This window comes from Cyclopterus lumpus, chromosome 17, assembly GCF_009769545.1.
Source record: "Cyclopterus lumpus isolate fCycLum1 chromosome 17, fCycLum1.pri, whole genome shotgun sequence".
NCBI classification, from domain to species: domain Eukaryota; kingdom Metazoa; phylum Chordata; class Actinopteri; order Perciformes; family Cyclopteridae; genus Cyclopterus; species Cyclopterus lumpus.
The window spans coordinates 9,753,464-9,769,561 of NC_046982.1; the positions used below are offsets into that span (position 1 = coordinate 9,753,464).

General features: G+C 42.4%; 2 protein-coding genes across 6 annotated transcripts; both read right to left on the minus strand.

The window, feature by feature from the left end:
- Positions 1-3,060: 3,060 nt before the first annotated feature.
- On the minus strand, positions 3,061-8,004 carry cirbpa (cold inducible RNA binding protein a). Of its 5 annotated transcripts, XR_004611347.1 has the most exons (8): positions 7,906-8,004; positions 7,104-7,210; positions 6,886-6,992; positions 6,545-6,686; positions 6,285-6,447; positions 6,130-6,188; positions 3,467-3,567; positions 3,061-3,381 (listed from the first exon to the last, which is right to left on the minus strand). XR_004611347.1 is itself a non-coding variant. In XM_034555856.1 (7 exons), the coding sequence occupies exons 2-7, from the start codon at positions 7,201-7,203 to the stop codon at positions 5,535-5,537; spliced, it is 564 nt and encodes a 187-aa protein (XP_034411747.1). In that variant the 5' UTR covers positions 7,204-7,210; positions 7,906-8,004; the 3' UTR covers positions 4,377-5,534. The 5 variants fall into 5 exon arrangements, 4 of the variants coding, with proteins under 4 accessions (XP_034411747.1, XP_034411746.1, XP_034411744.1 ...); XM_034555856.1 differs by lacking the exons at positions 3,061-3,381; positions 3,467-3,567 and adding an exon at positions 4,377-5,548 and having other exon boundaries at positions 6,566-6,686; XM_034555855.1 differs by lacking the exons at positions 3,061-3,381; positions 3,467-3,567 and adding an exon at positions 4,377-5,548 and having other exon boundaries at positions 6,557-6,686.
- Positions 8,005-8,585: 581 nt separating this feature from the next.
- Positions 8,586-14,286, minus strand: LOC117747066 (midnolin-like). The gene is made up of 7 exons (XM_034556462.1): positions 12,612-14,286; positions 12,433-12,520; positions 11,477-11,539; positions 10,519-11,037; positions 10,232-10,337; positions 9,474-9,728; positions 8,586-9,201 (listed from the first exon to the last, which is right to left on the minus strand). The coding sequence occupies exons 1-7, from the start codon at positions 12,836-12,838 to the stop codon at positions 9,038-9,040; spliced, it is 1,422 nt and encodes a 473-aa protein (XP_034412353.1). The 5' UTR covers positions 12,839-14,286; the 3' UTR covers positions 8,586-9,037.
- Between the last annotated feature and the right edge of the window lie 1,812 nt (positions 14,287-16,098).

The window sequence follows — 16,098 nt, forward strand, 5'->3', positions numbered from 1 at the left end:
CCACAGAAAGCAGCTTTTTCATCACTGGCATGTCCAACCTCACACACGTACACCAGAGAGTTGAAGAGCATGAGAAGAGCCACCTACACAGAGGTTGCGCTGAGGCATATTTCCTCAGATCCTCAAGAAAAATGATCCAGGACCTTCTCATGGGACCTCAGATGGGACCTCGCATCATAGAGAGCAAGTCCACAGGAGGCGACAAGTGTTGGAGCGCATTATAGATGTGATGAAGCTCATCGGTAAAAGAAGTTTGAGCTACAGAGGCAAGCAGGGAGAGGCAGCATACACACTTGATGACGACACCATTGACCATGGTAACATTTTGGAAATGATAGTTTTACTGGGAAAAAATGAAGACCATGGATCTGGATGTGAAGCGGTGTATTGGAAATTCCACTGATGGGGCCTCCAATATGCAAGGCCAATACAAAGGCTTCTCTTCACTGCTCTCCGAAAAGTGCCCGACTCAAATCCATGTGTGGTGCTATTCACAGATCCTAAACCTTGTGCTGTCAGACAACACAGTGTGTACTAGCAAGTGGCTCTCTTTTTCCCCTGCTGAACAACATGGCTGTCTTCTTCAGAGAGTCCTACCAGAGGATGAATATCTGGGAGAAGGAGAGCAAAGACCCAAGACGCAGACGTCCCACGTCGATAGGAGAAACACGCTGGTGGTCCAAAGATGCAGCTGTGACAAAGGTGTTTGGCTCTTTTGGAAAGCCAGACGGGGCCTTGTATGTTGATGTCCTCCACACCCTCTCAGCCATTCAATTTGGAGAGACCATCAATGCCACGGCACGAGTCAATGTACAGGGATACATCGGCCAGCTTCTGAAGTATGAGACTATACTTACAGCTCAGATCTTCCTGCAAATTTTCCAGGTCACTTCACGAGTCTCTAAATACCTTCAGACAAGTGGAATGGACATCCTGACAGCTCATCAGATGGTTGCGGCTGCAGAAGCAGAGCTGAAGGATATGACCAGAGTGTCAAGACAGCGGCCGACAAATTCATCCAGTGGGCCAACCATCAACTACAGGAGCAGAGTGAAGAGACTGAGCTAGAGGTGGAGACCACTCTGCCACAGAAACAGGGAAGAAGGAAGAAATCCTTGCCTGGAGAGATGTCCCGAGATGAGGCTGTGACTGATGCCGAAACATCATACAAGATTGAGGTCCACAATCGAATCATGGACACAGTCACGGGAAGCATGCACCAGCGTTTCCTCATGAATGGCACTTTGTATGCTGATCTGGCACTTCTGGACCCGAAAAACTTCAGCCAGGTAACATCTTACGGCGATAGTTTCCCAGAGGCAGCACTCCAAGAGTTGAGCAAGTGTTTGCTGCCATTTGATGACAGAGTTACAAAGCGAGCTCAAAAGTCTGGCATGACAGTGGGATAGGCTGAAGGCATCAGTATGTGAGGAGTACACAACCAAGACAACAGAGCCCGGGCCGGAGGATGCTGAAGATGAGGCAGAGATGGTTTACAAGGACTGTCCAATCTGTTGCTACCGAGTTCTGAAGCAGTACAACCTCCTGACATACATGATGCATACCACATCATAGGCCTTGCATACAGGTTCCTGCTGATCCTCCCTGTCACACAGGTAGTAGCAAGCGAGCAAAGCTTTTCGATGCTGAAATATACCAAACAGGCTCAGGAGCTCACTCTCTCAACAGCAACTGGAGGCTTTTATGTTGATGGATACTGTAAGATTCGTGTTCAAAGCTCCGGGTCCCGTGGCCGCAGGAAATTCAGGATTCGAGTTAAAGTTTAACAATATTTAATGGCAAAGATAATACTCATGTAGCGTTCACGATCGTGGGGCCAGAAAGGAGGATCTCTCCACAGACGGACTGCAGCTCCCAGGGAGCCACAGACCGGGGCTGTCTCGAGTCTCCAGACCAGTAGAACCATGTCTCCCCAGAACAAATGCTCGGTCGTTAGTATGGTCATGCAAATGAATTCACACCTAAAGGTTAGTTCCATTGGTCAGTTCAAAGGATGCCGCAGTTCTGTTCGCTAAGCCAATTGATAAATTAGCGGGGTCAAAGCTCACTCTTCCGGTCAAGGACAGGAAGTTCCCCTTCACAATAAAACCCTATTATCCTGCCTTCAGAATAAAAGCAACACATTAGGTTTCAATCGGCATCCATTTGAACTATTGTCTAAACAATAAAACATTCATTCATTCTCATGCATCATACAGTTAATCATTACATTTGTCATTATAATAAAGAATAATAAAACAGTGATCCTCTCTTATGTTTCATAATACATTCCTCCAGAATATTCCTCATAATATCCCAAATTAATTATCATATCTTTCTTTATGTATTACTTTAAAACATAAACTTCTCTTATCTACATGTGCAAATATATACAAAATCCACTACAACCTAACAATACTCAGATGTTTTGCAGATGCTGGACAGAGAAAAGCATACACGGTGTTGTAGAAAAGAGTGAGCTGCTGCAAAAACTACTCATGTAGTGAGGTAATAACACGAGTATACAGATAGTTTTTTATTACCATGTGACTATAATATAAAAACCATGTGATTTCTTTGTAATCATCCAAAATAATGTTAAGTGTATGAGTATTTTTCCAAGTAGGCCACTGATATGTGCGATGCATTGAGTGGGCAACGCGCAGTGTATTGAGAGGGCCGGTTTGACAGTAACTCCCGGGCCACTTCTTTCCCCCAGTCCTGCCTGGAGTCGTTGAAATTCACCGTTTGTCCCTACGGATGATGTTATGAACCCAAACACCAGGCCGCTTGATGTTCCGAATTTTGTGGGATTTCCACAAGTATAAAGCAGATAGTGGTTATTTCCATGGTGGATGGCGGAAATAAGTTTCCATGGAGATAAGCCACGCCCCCTCTACAGCACAAATGACACGAATAAACCACAAATCGTCCAGCGAGTAAAGCGTTGCATTTTCGCAATGCTTCTGGTGGGACGTAGCATTACACTTGGTAAACAAGAACCAACATTTTGATACAAACCATCCAGCTAAAATACTTTGGCAATTACAACACCACAAGCAGTTTGTGTCACAATTTTATTTTTGAAATTGTAAAACAACATATTCAAACAGCAGAATACTGTAATAGTAAAGTGACTTATTAAAAGTCACAATAGTGTTATATCACAATAGAGTTATATCAGAAAAGAGGTTTGTACATCTCTGTGATCTCGCCCATTTTGTCTTTTCTCCAAGACCTGTGAAAATCAGCCATTACATTTGAGAAATGCATCCTTCTGGCAAGCGAACAGATATTCACAAAGGCCTCGACCTTTTACGTGGCAGGCTCCTCCCACGTAGCCATTGCTTACAGCTGCGCCAGCACTGTTGCACATTGGACCTAAAACAAGGCAGTAAGACATTGCCAGTCAGCCAGGTGTACTGAACCAGTAACATGTGGGATTAACGGTTATACAATACTTTACCTGATAACTGAGTCTGCATCGATCACTGAATCCGCATCGATCACTGCCATCTAAAGCCAGATAGTTCAGCTGTGAGGGGTTCCATTGACAGCCAGTTCACTCTAAAGAAAAAGATCAAGAGATGGATTAGGCCTGGCAATTAACATTTTACAAGTCAGATCACAATATGCATGCAACCCTATTGAGTCTGAAACTCACCACTTATTCATATGTAAGGGAACAAAAAACTGAATACAGTCTAGACACCTTAGACGTCAATTAGGACTGCTGCGGGGGCATTACTGGAGCAACTCCATTTGAGGACTAATGCAGTGAACAGAAGTGGACTGAGCACAATACTACCGATGACTTAGAGGCCAATGCTTTTTTGGTGGACTCAGGAGGATGAGCACTATAATCCAGAGGAGCTTCTTAGAAACATTTTCTCAATGAACTTTTCCAATCGGGGAAGAGGCCTTGGCATGTTGTAGGCGACATCTGAAGCAGAGGACTATAAACAACGACTAACTTGAAGGTATTCATGGAAACAATGAGAACTGAGTTTGAAGGATGTGAGCAAAGCAAAAGTAGATTTTTACCTCACGTGCATTGGCCTACTTTCTCCACATTTGACCTAGGCAAGAGAGCAGCTTTCCTCTCTGATGAGCACTTGTTGGAAGGCGCAACACTTCACTCTCCAAGGACTTGTAGGTTTTTGATGTGGCTGACCTCTTGAACGTAATGAAGCATTAATTAACATGACCAGCTGATGTTTTCCCAGCATCACCGTTGGCAATTCAAACCGCACTAGGTTCAATTTCAATGCACTATACGGCCACAAATTGACGTTTTGGTACAGACTGTCAGGCCAAAAACCATTACGTTTTTAGGAGACCAGACAGCAGCATGTCGATGAATTTTTTGAATGCGCCTAATTGGAGCGTAACCCGCCTTAATAATTTAGACAACTGACAATTTTCAAATTGCTCTCCAAAGAACTAATTTCAGGGCCGCGGGTAAAAAAAAATTGAATTCTCACGCAGAGTTACAGTAACATGGGCCTACAGCTGTCAACTAAATTACCCCATGCGGTAGTTTTGAAAGGCAAAAGAATCAAGATTATTTTCCACAGTCTGTTTAATAGGCTCCATGAAGCCAAACTGACAAAGAAAAAAAAAATGTTGATCATACAAAGAACATAAAGTACAAAACTGTTCCCGGTTGAGATATTACTTTTGGGAAACGAAGTTACATTTTTTCGATCACTTAAACAAGATTAGTCCATTTTACAGCACATTTAAAATGCAGATGTTGAGCAGAGCACAAAAGATACCTTGGACAGACTGTAGCATGCTGCAATTTGCAACTTCATGACAGCCGGACACTTCGGTTGTGTAGTTCACCAGTCTGAAAGGAATTCACTTTTTTAAACACAGGAGCCTCAGCTAGACTAAGGTTTTTTGTTGTTGTTTTTTTAGTAAAAGGAAGTTAGCATAAAATCCTCCAAAAGTTAGTTTACGAGTAATTCGGATTTCTGTCCTCACTTTAAAACCTGGCAAGAGGTAGGTCAGCCAGAGACTGAGCGGGGAAATAATTAAAAGGAAAAACAACAAGCCCATTGGATATTTAAATATATATATATATATATATATATATATATATATATATATATTATATATAAAAAAAAAAAAAAAAAAAAAAAAATACTAAAAAGGAGTCAAAATCAGGAAACACTTTACGTGCTGGATAAAGTCTACAGCGATGGTAGTGGCCATGTGGAGAGCAGTTCGGTCCTCAAATTGGGACTTAGAGTACTAATCAGATTACACTGATGCCTTTTAGTTTAACAAACGACCTTTGAGGAATAAAGGTGCCCAATCAAGCAAGGTAAGAGTCTGGAACTGTAATTTGTAACATGGTTTGTTAAGGAATGACCAAAACTCATGGCTACATTTTTTTTTTTAAGATGCTTGAGCTACGACAACAGAACTACAAAACTAAGGTCAGCAATAACACGTGGACATTTTTCTTGAGGAGCGCATCTTTGAAATACAGCCAGCCAAGTGATGATCTTGAATCAGGGAGATGTTTACTCGTTTGCAGCTGAGGATAAGAAGTGGGCACACAGGTAAAGACACTGAAAGTTCCAACACTCGAGTTTCACAACATCCCCTCAATCCCACCAGACAGTCCTTAAACCCTCCCTCAGTTTTTCAGCTCCATTTGCTGAGCAATGTCAGAACAAGTAACATTTGCCAAGTGATTCAATTGTTTTGCCAGCCTCTGTATCAAAGTGGGACTGTGGAAGGAGGGTGGAGGGGGGCTAGCGAAATTTGGCAACCGCAGAGGCATCAAGTTGGGCTCAGGTACAAAACTGAGGGACATACATTATACAAGTCTTCATATGTTGGGGCTGTGCAGTTTTAAATTACATGTTTGATAACCTTTGGTGTTAATTTTGTTAAATGTTTAATTAAATGCTTAGTGTGATGTGTGTAATCAGCATACCACAGACAAAAATCATTCGTATTTCATTCGTAAGTGTATTAACCATTATTTGTTAAAATAGTTTACTAGTAAACTATTAAGAGTCTTATGGCAGGTTGATTTGATGCTTGAAATTTTTAAAATTACAGCCCCAACATAAGTCTACATACACAGTACAAATGCATATCATAGCTTACCATAGCTGTCGTATCCATCACGGTAGGATGTACCGCGGTCGCCGTATCCACCCTGACCCCTGAAAATATGGCAACCAATATTTAATATGACTGCACCACATTCATTTGTGCATCCATCAGGGAGTCTAATCTGTGATTTCATAAAATGTCCTCACCTATTGTCTCTGTAGCTTGAGTATCCACCGCTGCCGCCGCCTCCTCCTCCGCCGCCGCTATTCCTGTACTGGTTGCCAGAAAACCTCCCTTCAGAATGGAAGCTTCTGTCGCTGTAACTCCTGTCACCGTAGCTCCGGTCTCCATTATATCCTCCACCACCACCTAAGACGACATAAGGGCAGCATTGACCAACAGAGGAAGAAGCATGGTGTTGCAAACACAACACGTGACAATTAAAACGCAGACAGCTAGTGTCCACCTCTCGAGTAACCTCGTCCACCTCGCCCACGCCCGCCAAATCCTCCTCCTCGCTGTCCTCTTGGGCCACCGGATCCAAAACCTCCCCTGGAGCGTCCACCCTTTCCTGCTTCATCTACACGAATTGACCGTCCATCTAGAGTCTGCAAAAAAATGTATTGTAATTTCTTCTTTTTTTTATTTTTATAATCCTTTATTCATATGCCATTACTTAAATTACTTCACATCACTGTGCATTTATAGGCAAAGAGTTAATATCAAGGCCAACAATGTCAGAACAAAGAAGAATTATTATCATTTTATTTTTTTAAAATGCTGGTTAATCTTGCATTGTTGTTTTACCTTGCCGTTCATGCCGTCCTGTGCGTCTTTGGCATCTTCTGCGTTGTCGAATTTCACGAAGCCAAAACCGCGAGATTTCCCCGTTTCTTTGTCTCTGATCACATCCACTATTAAGGAAGAAAAAAAATTCCTTAAAAAAAAAAAAGTGCATCAAAAAAAAATGAAAAATTATTATGAGCATATTAATACATTCTTAAATTAAAAAGGCGACGATTTACCTTTTTCGATGGTTCCATATTTGCCGAAGGCCGCGGCCAGAGACTCCTCGTTTGTCTCGAAGCTTAGGCCACCGATGAACAATTTACCCTCGTCCGACATGGTGCAGCTGGGGAAAGCAAAACAAACGCCTCAATCAGCTGACGCAAAGAAATGCAACACAAATCTGAAAAAAAAGACCTCGGCAAATCCCGTCCGCTGCGCTCCGCTCACGCAGAACTAAAGTAGGTCACCAGCCGCCATAATCCGTGGAACAGTTATTTTTAAACACATGTTTATTTGAACCGAAACCTTTTTGTTGAAACACCACAATAAACCGACATTTATGTTTTAGGGTGGATTTACCAGAAATTGATCCCCGCAACTGAAAGTCAACAGCGCGGAGAGTTCCGCCTCCGGCCTCTGTGCTTGGGACCGTTATGTTAGCGGATTACAGCTAGCGTTTATTCCTTGGGCGCCATTTTGTGGCACCGAGCTCCAGCGCTTCACTTTGGTTCCGCTGGTCGACATTGCGAGTACCTTCACAGGCAGCGAGATGCCATATTAAGGTGGTTACATAACCGATGGGTGCGATAAGACTCTTTTTTTTTTTGCGCAGCTTCAAACGCTACTTAACAGCAACACAATGCACACAAATGTAACATTGTTTATTGTTACCTTTTTGAAAAAACGTAGTATTAGTACTTTAAAACCAGGCAAAGAAGTGGACATTTTAATCACGCCATGTAAATCTGCAGATAGGTGTGACTGTATAATTCCCACGAAATCTAGCGTGAAAACAATGGGGCGAAAAACATCAATTACCTTTAACTAACAGGAGTCCAACCGATGCTGAGCGGGGCTGCGGGTCGAATGACAGGGAGAGGGGGCGGGTCCTGTCTTTCTGCTGTGCGCACAGACTTCTTCTGGTGCTTCATTGGCAGCAGCGTGGCGGGTCCTACTGCCACCTTCCGTACAGGGTGGCGTGCAAATGTGTCCATGAATGTACTCTGATGTGTGTTGCATGTATGAATCGGAGTGTAAATATTGGCTCATCAAACCTGTGGTAAAACACATGGTTCTGCACCGTGTGGGAGGAGGGTTTCATGTAGCTGGTGGGGTCCCGACGGGTCGCTGGCTGAAAGGCTTTTCAGGGTAGCTTCTTTGTTATTCTGATCTCCTTTGTCAGTATGTTTCATGGCTTGGTTGTTCGGGACCACCCATTTCTTGGCCTGGTAAAGATGTCACAGTATCTGTGAGTTCCTCTACGTCTTTTGCTACAGCCTCACAAATCATTCCAAGTAGTCCAAAGCAAGCCTGTAACTTCAGTTTTGCCTCATTAATCAATCTCCTCAGTCAAATTTCAAACGATGCCCGAATGTAAGGACATTTAACGTAAAAGACGCCAATGCCTGAATGAAAAAAAGGTCTCAATTAAGAGACAAATGAAGGTAGCAATATCTAAAAAAGAGAACTGAAATATCCCAAGGTTTCTTAATGTTTTCCTTTATTCTTTTTTGCCTTCCCTGTGTTTATATTAGTTATATTGAAACATTTCATAGGAACATCCTTAGCACAGAACAATACTTTACATTCAAGACATGTACATTTAAGGCATTGGAGTACTTAAACCAACATACAGTAAAAGTCTTTGTACAAAACACCCAGATGTAGAACATGAAAATGCACATTGGAACCTTCTGTGGCGTATGCTACATAACAATGTGAGTCATTGTCACTGACAGACTCAGAGGAATAACATGCTCAGCACAGGGACAGCCACAGGAATCAGCCTTAGAGGACCTGTTGGGCTTACATTCTACTGAAATTCTTATATGTCAAAATACACCAAACCATTTGAGTTGTCTCTGCTGCTCTCAGCTTTGGTTGCTACGCTGGTTCCTTCTAGAAAGCAGCCTCTGCTATCACAGTGAGTTGATCTCTCCCATGCAGGCGACTAGGGACGATGGTGATGATGCCGGTACGGGTGAGACGTTTGTGAGTACCTCCGAGTTCGCCTGCGTAGACGCCTCTGTTGCATCAAAAACTGCAGGCGCTCTAGCTTACAGTGTAATGTTTGATTTTCCTCTGTGGGTGAGCAGGTCCGGTGACTCTCCTCACCTGCAGGGGAAGGGAGGCATAACAACTGGTTAGACACGCTAGTAGTCCTTCATTATATTCCAATATTTGACAAACGAAAAGACGCCAAAAAGAGCAGACACAGATTTGTCATGCATGTACACACGAGATCCAAAGCAGCCATGTTTTTTTTGTTGTATTTCACCTCTTTTACTGTCCTTGTTCCTGGAATATATTATTGCTTAAAGCATGTATTATGAAGACAATCTCCAGTAACTCCTCCAGTGTTCAAGTGTGTAATATCATGTGGTCACCTGGAGTTTTACTGAGGCGCTCTGTCCTCTGGGTCTCCAGTGTTTTGCTCTTTGCTTTGCTTGGCCCCTCCTCCGCTGTGAGCAGCAGGCTGGCTGGAGGGTTCGAATCAGGACAGTGGGGTTGATGGGGAGGGGCAGGTTCAGCCTCCTGGTGGTGGTAGGCAGCTCTGAGGAGGTCGTTGAAGATCTGGAGAATGATGCCGATGCCACGGCGAGGATGGCTGAAGCTGCTCTGACTGCATGGGGCCAGAGTGCCTGATGGGATAAGAAGAGAGCAGAGGGCATGAGAGAGGAAGAGGTGGCTGATAGTTGCTCAAATCAGTTACCAATTAATCGTTTTAGTCATTTTCCAAGCAAAGATTCCACGGTTCATTGGTTACAGCTGCTTAAATGTCATGATCTGCTGCTTTTCTTTGTCAAGAACTGTATATGTTTAGGTTTGGACCGATACAATGTGGCATCATTGTACAGTGTTTATCAACACCGGTACATCTTTAGTCTCTATTCTCTGTCAATAACTTATTATATTTAGTGCGTTTTAGTTCTTGTATATAATAATGTTTTATGCCTACTTCATCTATTTTCAGGACTTCTGTGACTTGGCTTCTGCAACACTACAATTTTTTTTTTAGGATTTGTAAAGATTAATAAAGAACTCTTGCCAGACAGGCCTGTCTGCATATCGATCTTGATTAAACTAATCAAACTATTGTATTCTGATTGTGTTGTTATCAGGCTTCCGCTGTTGACACACTTACCAGAAAAAGTCCCAGAGAAGACGCCTGGTGAGGGGCTCACTAAACTTTCTATGACTGCTCCTGGCTGCTTGTTCAGCTCTGCAGTGGATGAGGCATGAAGATTACTCTGTAAAACAAGAAGGACAATATGTTTTTAACCACCCACTATGAGGAGTAAACACTAGTAGAACCGTTTTGAACTCTAAACTGGCTTGTTATAGGTTATGTTACTAAAATACATTGTGGTGAAACCATGACAATGCATTGGGATTTGGATACACTAATGCAGTAGAATATGTCAGGCTAACCTCTTTGAGGATTGAAGCTGACGCTGGGCTCCGGGGTCCATGACTGGAGTCAGTGGGAGCCGGTGAACAGACTAGTGTGGCTACTGGTTGTGGACTGCCGGGATGTTGACAACCAAAAGGCAAAGAAGGGGTTGAAAGAACAGGAGAGGATGTGTTTGTAGAGTGGGGCAGAAAGGATTGATGTGAAAGGACAGTGGTGCCGGGAGCTGTTGAGCTCAAGGAAGTTCTGGGTCTTTGAGCACTCAATTGGATCAAGGATGGAGAGTCAGAAGAGTCTGGGGCTCGAGTAGAGGTTTCGGAGGTGGATCCTGTAGTTTTGTTGGATGAGTCAGGGGGGTTCATCCTGGCAGCAGTGGGCATGCCGGTTTGAAGGTCGCTGCTGCTCCCAACTCTCAAGTCCTTGTGGTGCTGCAGCTCCGCCACGTTCTGGGCAGACAGTTGGAGCTGCACATACATCATGTGCGCACCAATTCCCAGGTTAATGGTCAGAGGGGAGCGCCCAGACAGGAAGTCACCAATCTGCAGGAAAGACAGTTTAATTTGTTGACACTCGTGGGTAACATCAAGTGTTTCGGCAAACATTCCTTGAGTATACTTTGTCTGATATACAACAGAAGAGCAGCAGCCTCATGAACTCACATTATTGAAAAATAATGTGAGTTCATGACTTAAGTCATCATGCACATACAGGGAAGGGCTATTGTAGACAAAATATGTGTGTGTACATGTGTATCTAATGTGTCTAATCAATGAAGACCAAATTTTGTTAATTTAGAATTTTTTGGAAAAACTCTCATGCTCTTTAAACAAGTTACCATTTTAATCCCCAAAGGATTATCTGAAAAAAGCATTTGTAACAATGTCTTAGGACAGTGGTGAGATGTGTGTTACATCCTACTGCATTTAATACACATTCATGTATTAAAGTGTCAAGAGTCAAAAAAAATATTAAACTTACCTGGATTTCTGTTAAGCTTTCTAAGACGTCCATCATCGTTCTCTCAGCTCTGGCAGTGGAGCACTGTGGCAGTAAAGATATCACAACATAACGTCGCTATATAAAGTCTGAACACATGTGAACATGGATCTGAATGGAAATGTAATTTGGGAACACTTTACAATATTACATTACCAGAGAACAAATGAACACATTAGGAACTAACTGCAGTAAACCACCAGTTAAAGGGTGGTTCTTGATTATATCTTCCGCAAATTGTAGTACCTAATTGAGAAATGACTGGAAGATTGTGTTAATTAACTAATATGCATTTAATTGTTTGAGGTTATCTGTGAATCCTTTTAATGGTCATTAACTTGTCATTCTTGTTTACTTCTAAATAATGCACTTCACCAATAACAAATCATTTCATCATCATTACCTGCCCTACAGTTTCTATGCCTGCCCTTAAGTAAAGTGATGTTACAGAGACCTACATCGTTAGTTCATGATTACATGTCCATTAGTAACCAATTGTGTGTCCTTCAAGTAAAGTGGTGCATCACACGGAGTTGTACTGAAGGAATACTTACATTTCCCTTTCCTCCTCCTAAGTAAAGTGGTGCATCACCCAGACTGATGGAAACTATACTCATTACTGCACTAGTATCAATATTGATCCTGTCATTAGTTACCACATTAGCCTTATGGACCCATTTTTTTTACAAGTAGTCCATCATTACTTCATGCTTATCAATCTACAGTGTGAGAATCATTGTGATACATCACCACAATTGTATAACTATAGTCAATGAAGAACAGGAAGGGACAAAAAGGAATCAATCGTACATTTGATTGATTCAGTAACAACCGAGTATGATGCAGCAGATGAGAGGGGCCACACAACTAATAACTAGGTAATCGGGAAGTAATGATAACAACTGTGTGTATGGTGGAGGCTGCATCTGCTTACTCACCACCAAACCAGCTTCAATGGCAGGGACCAGGGTCAGCTTGCTTCCATCTGCTACACCCAGGTCCAACAGTTTGCCTGCAGTTAGCTGCCTGCCACATACACATCTTCTAGTTAGCATATATTGACTTAAGAATATAAGAGCGCGATGAAGCAATATGTGTTACACGAAGCACAACTCACTTGTCTCTATACAGGAGGACGATTCTGTCTGTTTGCAGCCTGAGTTTGTGGGAGATGCGAGTCCTCAGTCCCTCCACAGTCTCTCCCCGGGGGACCGTGAGCTCCACCGGGGTGCCCGTGGTCGAGGTGACGGACAAACGCATAGTTGGCTGGCCGGTGGAGACCGCAGCCTGGCAGCCTGCAGACTCACCTGGGGTGAAGCTACTGAGCCCCCGCTGCTGCTCCATTTCAGCTGTGAATTTAAACTAAATTCTGGTCGCTAGTTATAATTTAGGCGAGTACGCGCCAGTAGTTTTGTTTTTAGTCTTGCTCCTCATTCGTCAGAGGACAGTGTGAAGCAGCTTTGGACATTAACAATACGATTACAGAGCGGTTTGACCACAGCGGACTGCAGCAGCGCCTCTTTCTGGCTGTGACAAACGCAGCACTACTCCACCGAGCGTAAAACACCCCAACCCTGTCAGTCTAAGCCCCGCCCATTCGAAAGCACAACCAATCAGTGAGAGCGCGGAGACCAGTCCGCCTGCACTGTCCAATCATATACGTCTGTTTCTTACGTGGCTCCACCCTGTTTGGTGTATCACTCCCCATTCATTCATAAATGATGCAATCTGCAAAGCCCTACAACATATTATACAGAACGTCATCATGCCAAAATGTTTGTCTCATTTTTTTATAAAAACAATACAAATTAGTCTCATTATGAAAAGCTTCCCAGAGATGAGTCACAATGTTGAAATTATTCATAGTCCCAAAAACACTTTACCTTCTACCGGCCATAATTGCCCTATTATTACATTATGCGTTCTTCCATGACACTCTTTTAATGTGTATAAAAACCAGGCTGTGTGAAATTATTACATCATCATTAACTCATATGCAATTGTGTGACCTACAAACTTTAAGTTGGAAACCGGAATTTAGTGATCATACAACTAGTATAAACCCACCTGCTAATCATCCTTCCTCTAGACCTTTTTAGCTTCAACAGCTTTAAAAATATTTATTTTATTATCAAGTTCTAAAGATAGAGGTGGTACAGATTGAAAAGCCCTGAGACAAATAGTTTTTGCTATATGAATACAATTATTCTTACTTAAACACCATGCTACAACTCAGTGTAGAAAATAAAAAATAAAAAATAAAATAATAATAATAAGTCCTGCATATCTTTTAGACATTTTAACAGCTCAAAAATAAAGAGCTCTTGTTTTTGTTCTAGTAAATTCCATCTCTCTCTCTCTCTAAATAAAAATACATACTTTTAATTTAAAAAAAGGTGATGGTACAATTCAGTACATACAAAAAAGGTTATCATAAAGATTATCATCCCTCCTTTTTCGTTACAAGGTCACATGATGCAGAAGCCTGTCCCAGCATGCACTGGGCTGAAGGCAGGGAAACACCCTACATGCACATTTGTGGATGCAGTATAATCTCACTGTTCAGCCAGTGGGAGGAGACATTCACAGACAGCATCCAGCCTTTGTTCTCTGCAGTCTTTTTCTTCCTCAGCTGTTTAGTATTCGTGGCCCACCTCTGGTCCACAGCAGGTCCTCTGGCTTGCACCTGTCACATGACTCACGGTCGAGAGAAGACCAGCTTGGAGTAAAGTGACGTAGGAAACCAGGATAGGGCAGAGAAATGCAGCTAATGTGTTTCCACACAATGGCTAAAAATAGCTACACCCACAACACCCCCGCATTACACGGCCTGCGTCACTGCACTTCCATATCACCTCTCTCTCTTCCTCAACTCACCCCCACTCACTCCTCTCCGAAATGCAGACATGTTTGCCTCACAACGTCTTTTCTGTCTGTGCAGTATGTGAGAAAAACGCAGCTATCCACAAGTTTTGTTTTGCTTTGCATAGCTGTTCAGTAGAGTATTTGTTTGTTTCCTTCTCTAATAGGCTCGAGGAATATGAGAGAGACACACGCACACACACACACACACACAAACACACACACACACACACACACACACACACACACAGTAAATAGCATTTTAATCTTAATCTTTGTTGAACTTCACTGAAATTCAACATTCTTCTTCGTCTTTTTTCCTTTCTATGACTTGATGAGCACAATATCCCAGTGAGATTCAGAAGGAGATCGTGTCTCCCCCCCCCCTTCCTCCCCAATGTTTCTATGGCAGCATGCCGACGTTTCACAAAGAGGAGCAAGAAGGGAGAGGTTGCTGCTTTACATTCTTTGGGCCTCGCTGAGAACAATTCCACAGGATGTCCTGCTCTCCAGAGCAAGCACAGACGCTGCTCTGACGTCAACTGACCAGCACACACACACACACACACACTCACACTCCCCTACAGCCTCTCCTGGCATCATTTCCCAGACGTTTCAATTCTTTGGTATGGCACACTTTAGAGTTAATGGAATTTCAGAGATAAAACATTTGTATGGAATCACCCCTGGATATTTCAACAAGAATCTCCGCTGTCGCATTTTCTGAAAAAACATAATAATTAATAATAAATGTTTTAGTCATGGTCTTTAGCTCAGCCAACTATTTACTCATTTACTGTAAAGCAGAAAAGTCCTCAAATACTATTTATTTATTTATCTAATGCCTATTTCTATTGGTATAAGTGTACCAATATTCTGCATGTTTTCTTCTATAGTCTCAAGGCCTTAAAAACACATCCTGTGTTTATGTTTCAGATGACAGATTATTAAAGTTGACAGAGTTTAGCGTACGGAAAAGAGACTTACAAAATGATTACAAAATGACTGAAATGTGAGATTCATAACCTGAGGAGACAGCTTTGGCCAATAAGGTTTACAGACATGGTATATGAGGACATGTGCTCACATTCCTGAAAACAGCATCTCTTTCTCATCTGTCCCAGAAATGTGACACCTCACTCCCCCAACCGACTTCACTCTGTTGGTTAACTCCAGTGAGTAAATATACACGTAGGTCAGTTTGTTGGCCCTGAACTTATTCCACCAGTGGAATCATAGCAATCAGCATTTGCTGTTATTTCTGTCACTCAACCAGCTGCTCTACTTTTGGGCAAGTTTGCTGAAGTTTTTTGGGGAAAGTCTTTGTGCAGAAACATGAAATGGATTCTAATTAGCTCAGACATCGTTCCTTCAGCTTTCTGTTATCACACAGGTGCAGATTAGACCTCCTGCCCCTTTGCAGCTGACACAGTTTCCATTTGGGCAACTCATTCATTTCTAAATCACTCAAGTGTGATGCAAATAGTGTAGAAAATATTGGTTGTGCAAAGGTTACAGGGAACCGTACACACACAACATACCAAATTACAAATGCTCTTGGTGGGTTATCTTGGTCATATTGAATGCCTTTAGCTGCATTTGTCATGAGTCAAATTAAATAACAAAACTAAAATGGCCTAAACCTGTGCCATAATGCAGATGCATCAGTCAATCTTTTCCATTACATTATTATCATTCTATATGTTAAGACAATGTCAGCTGCACTAGAGTTGGATCTATTG